This window comes from Sebastes fasciatus, unplaced genomic scaffold (genome assembly GCF_043250625.1).
Source record: "Sebastes fasciatus isolate fSebFas1 unplaced genomic scaffold, fSebFas1.pri Scaffold_79, whole genome shotgun sequence".
NCBI lineage: Eukaryota > Metazoa > Chordata > Actinopteri > Perciformes > Sebastidae > Sebastes > Sebastes fasciatus.
This window is the reverse complement of record NW_027428267.1, coordinates 27,501-31,522: the sequence shown is the minus strand read 5'-3', so window position 1 is coordinate 31,522 and position 4,022 is coordinate 27,501. Positions and strand designations below refer to the sequence as shown.

Sequence of the window (4,022 nt, the reverse complement as noted above, 5' to 3'; positions counted from 1 at the left end):
TAAATGTATTTATTTATTTTTGCATTAATTTTTTATTTACTTAATTTACATTTATTTTTATTTGTTTATTTATTTTGTATTCATTGTTTATTTGTTAATTTATTTTATTTATTCATTAAATAAATAATAATAATAATAATAATAATAGATCAAATATCTATCATCGACCAATCAGAAAAGAGCTACGTCATGTTCCTGTATTTACCACAAGGCTTCCGCTTTATACTGTGACTTCAAAATAAAACGTGTTGATTTAACTGGAAATTGATTGTTATTGTTCCTTTCTCATTCTGTCAGGTGTATTTTAGTATTGTTGGTAAAAGTTAGAGGAAGTCTGTCTGATTATTAAGATTACAGAAACACTGTACAAGGGTTAGACACCAACATGAATAACATGTGACAGATGAAATCACATATATTCAATCCACGGTGAATAAAGTTCATATTACTGTATTAGGAAAAGGAAAGTTATAGTTATCATCGATAAAAAGCCTGATGAATACATTACAGACCAGAACATCCTGTATACAGTTTATTATTAGTGATAAACACATAGACAACCTTTAGAGGAGATCACACTGACTGATGCACAGTGTCTGAGTGGATAGATGTCATGACAGCCTCTCTATGCAGGAGACATGTCCAAACAAAGCAATGTTTTGGGGAAATAATGGAAAGACTTGCAGGTAAAGCAAAGGAAATAGTCAAAGTGTTGGTGAGAAACAGTTTATACAACCTTTAGAATAACCCAGACGCCATGCTGGATATTCTCAAACAGCACTTTGGTGAAGCCGTCTCCTCATCAACTCCCCTACTGGACTTTTACTCCACTTTGCCCAGCTCTGGTGAGAGTGCGTTTGACTATTGGCTCCGGCTTAATAAAGCTACGGAGCATGTTGTTGACTGTCTACATCGGAGGAGTCGCTGGGTCGATGAACCTGGACTTGAAGGAGCGATGCAGTTCGTCCGTCGTTGCCGTGATGAGCACCTAAACACGTTCTTCAGAAGCAAGCCTGTGGAGAGATGGTCTGTGGTGGAGGTGCAGGACATGCTGGAGAGCCGCCAGCGAGAGCTCACGATTGAAAGTATAAGAGAAAACAGGATCCCACGGCGTTGCATGTCACAGCCAGAATATAGTGTGAATAATCAGTCCATTGTGGAGGCGAGGCCGAGCCCTCAATGTGTTAACCCCACCCAGCCTCTCAGCCTCTGGTCTCTCTATCTAGTACACCTGATGCCACATCACTGTCTCACCTGATAGACATGTTCTCCTAGCTCCTCCATGATCAACAGACCCAGTCCTCCTTAAACCCTCCACTGCAACATGTGTCCTGTCTGTGACAGCAGAGGTTGGTGACCCTGTGCTTCTCATGCTATTCCAGAGACCACAGCATCACAGATTGCCTCAGACGCAGCACGCTATCAGTGCCTCTCCTACTCCTGCACATCCAGCCCTACTCAGACGGACAACTAGCCAGTCCTCCAGAGACGGAGAGTGTTGTCCCCGGCAGTTCAGATGCAGATGATCTTCAGTCAGTGTAAAGTTACTGTTGTGAACAAGAAGGAGATGACAAAGTGATATTTCAGAGAACACAGCATTTAATGGACAGTAACAGTGTTTTGTATACAACCGGTGAGACAGCAGGCAGACAGATTGGTGGGCTTTTAGACAGCGGCTCCGTGGCCTGCACTAGAAATGAGGAGACAGAGCTCAGTGTGTGTTGAGTGTGCTGGGTCAGACATCTCCGATAGCAGAGACACAGATGCAGATGTTGTGGGCTGTGGAGGGTTCAAGTGAAACCGAAGTGCATCCATGACTTGGAAATGACTGTATGGCATCCAGACGGTGCTTCCTGGCCAAGTTGAGTCTTTCATCACAGGTACTAATGTCAGAAAACACCTTCTGCACTGCATGAAACACAACAAGGCTTACTGCTCTAAACAGATGTTCAGTCAGAGACATTAAAGCTCTAAACAGATGTTCAGTCAGAGACATTAAAGCTCTAAACAGATGTTCAGTCAGAGACATTAAAGCTCTAAACAGATGTTCAGTCAGTGATATTAAAGCTCTAAACAGATGTTCAGTCAGAGACATTAAAGCTCTAAACAGATGTTCAGTCAGAGACATTAAAGCTCTAAACAGATGTTCAGTCAGAGACATTAAAGCTCTAAACAGATGTTCAGTCAGTGATATTAAAGCTCTAAACAGATGTTCAGTCAGAGACATTAAAGCTCTAAACAGATGTTCAGTCAGAGACATTAAAGCTCTAAACAGATGTTCAGTCAGAGACATTAAAGCTCTAAACAGATGTTCAGTCAGAGACATTAAAGCTCTAAACAGATGTTCAGTCAGAGACATTAAAGCTCTAAACAGATGTTCAGTCAGTGACATTAAAGCTCTAAAAACATGTTCAGTCAGAGACATTAAAGCTCTAAACAGATGTTCAGTCAGAGACATTAAAGCTCTAAACAGATGTTCAGTCAGAGACATTAAAGCTCTAAACAGATGTTCAGTCAGAGACATTAAAGCTCTAAACAGATGTTCAGTCAGAGACATTAAAGCTCTAAAAACATGTTCAGTCAGTGATATTAAAGCTCTAAAAACATGTTCAGTCAGACATTAAAGCTCTAAACAGATGTTCAGTCAGTGATATTAAAGCTCTAAACAGATGTTCAGTCAGAGATATTAAAGCTCTAAACAGATGTTCAGTCAGAGACATTAAAGCTCTAAACAGATGTTCAGTCAGTGATATTAAAGCTCTAAACAGATGTTCAGTCAGAGATATTAAAGCTCTAAACAGATGTTCAGTCAGAGACATTAAAGCTCTAAACAGATGTTCAGTCAGAGACATTAAAGCTCTAAACAGATGTTCAGTCACTGGGTCATAAATGCTACGCTAACATTAGCCAGTAAGCTAGGTTCAGCTTTCATTAGCTAGCTAGCCAACTAACAGGAAGTAGCTGTTTAAAGGGAGTTAGCTCGCTCGCTAACGAGCGAGAAGGGTTTCTTTCTTAATCATCAAAATACTATTTTTACATGACAATAAATAAATGTCCCCGTCCCCGTCCCTCCCACATGCTGTGCACCTGGTTTTTGTGTGAGACTAATTAAACGGCATTAAATAACACAACAATAACTAAATATATAAAACGTCTATAATTAACTAGAATGTTTTCTCATGATTATTTGTATTAATTTTAAATGAGGAACTCTTATTGTGAAACATTTTACAGAGAGAAACGTGTCAGATGGTTTCAGTGAATGTTGAGGATGATTTACTGATTTCAGATCCTCTTCAGTGGTTCAGCAGTCAGGTGACGTCGATGTCATGTGATCTCAGAACCATCAGGTGGTTCAAGCTGCTGTCATCACACCTGTACGAGTGAGTAAAGGAAGCGTCTCGTGATGTCAGCGGTGACACCGGCGCGTGTTTGTAAAACCACTTCCTGTCAGCGGTAGGGTGGGGGCGTGGCCACCCGAGGCCGACCAATCATCGCGGCGTCCCGGCATCCTTGGCGAGCGGGGACACCGGGGTGGGCCGCCACCTTCCCGCCGGCCCGGGGAGGACGTCTCTGTCTCTGTTGGAGGGGCCCGGCGGGGGGCGGAGCCTGGACGCCACGCAGCGCGGGCTGGCGCCGACAGAGGACAGCGTCTGCTGGCTGCCGTTCAGGAAGGACGAGGTGTTGGAGCCCTGATGGCCGCGGTAGTTACAGTACGCCTGCCAGCCTTGACGGCGCCGCCGCCACCGACAGCGAAGGATCCGGATGAACGCCTGAAACACACAAAACAAACAAACAACGTGAGAGCCGGTCTGGTTCCGGAACCAGAGCCGCTCTGGTACCGGAACCACAGCCCGTCTGGTACTGGAACCACAGCCCGTCTGGTACCGGAACCAGAGCCCGTCTGGTACCGGAACCAGAGCCCCGTCTGGTACCGGAACCAAAGCCCCGTCTAGTACCGGAACCAAAGCCCGTCTGGTACCGGAACCAGAGGCCTGTACTACGAAGCAGGATTTGTGGTT

The 4,022-nt window shown here is 43.9% G+C and overlaps 1 protein-coding gene across 1 annotated transcript in view; it reads right to left on the bottom strand.

The window, feature by feature from the left end:
* Window positions 1-1,563: 1,563 nt before the first annotated feature.
* Window positions 1,564-4,022, bottom strand: part of LOC141763868 (alpha-1A adrenergic receptor-like) — a 22,731-nt gene continuing 20,272 nt past the window's right edge. The window contains exon 5 of the mRNA XM_074628636.1: window positions 1,564-3,773. Coding sequence (XP_074484737.1) covers window positions 3,492-3,773 — 282 coding nt within the window. The 3' untranslated portion in view covers window positions 1,564-3,491. The remainder of the gene's footprint in view (window positions 3,774-4,022) is intronic.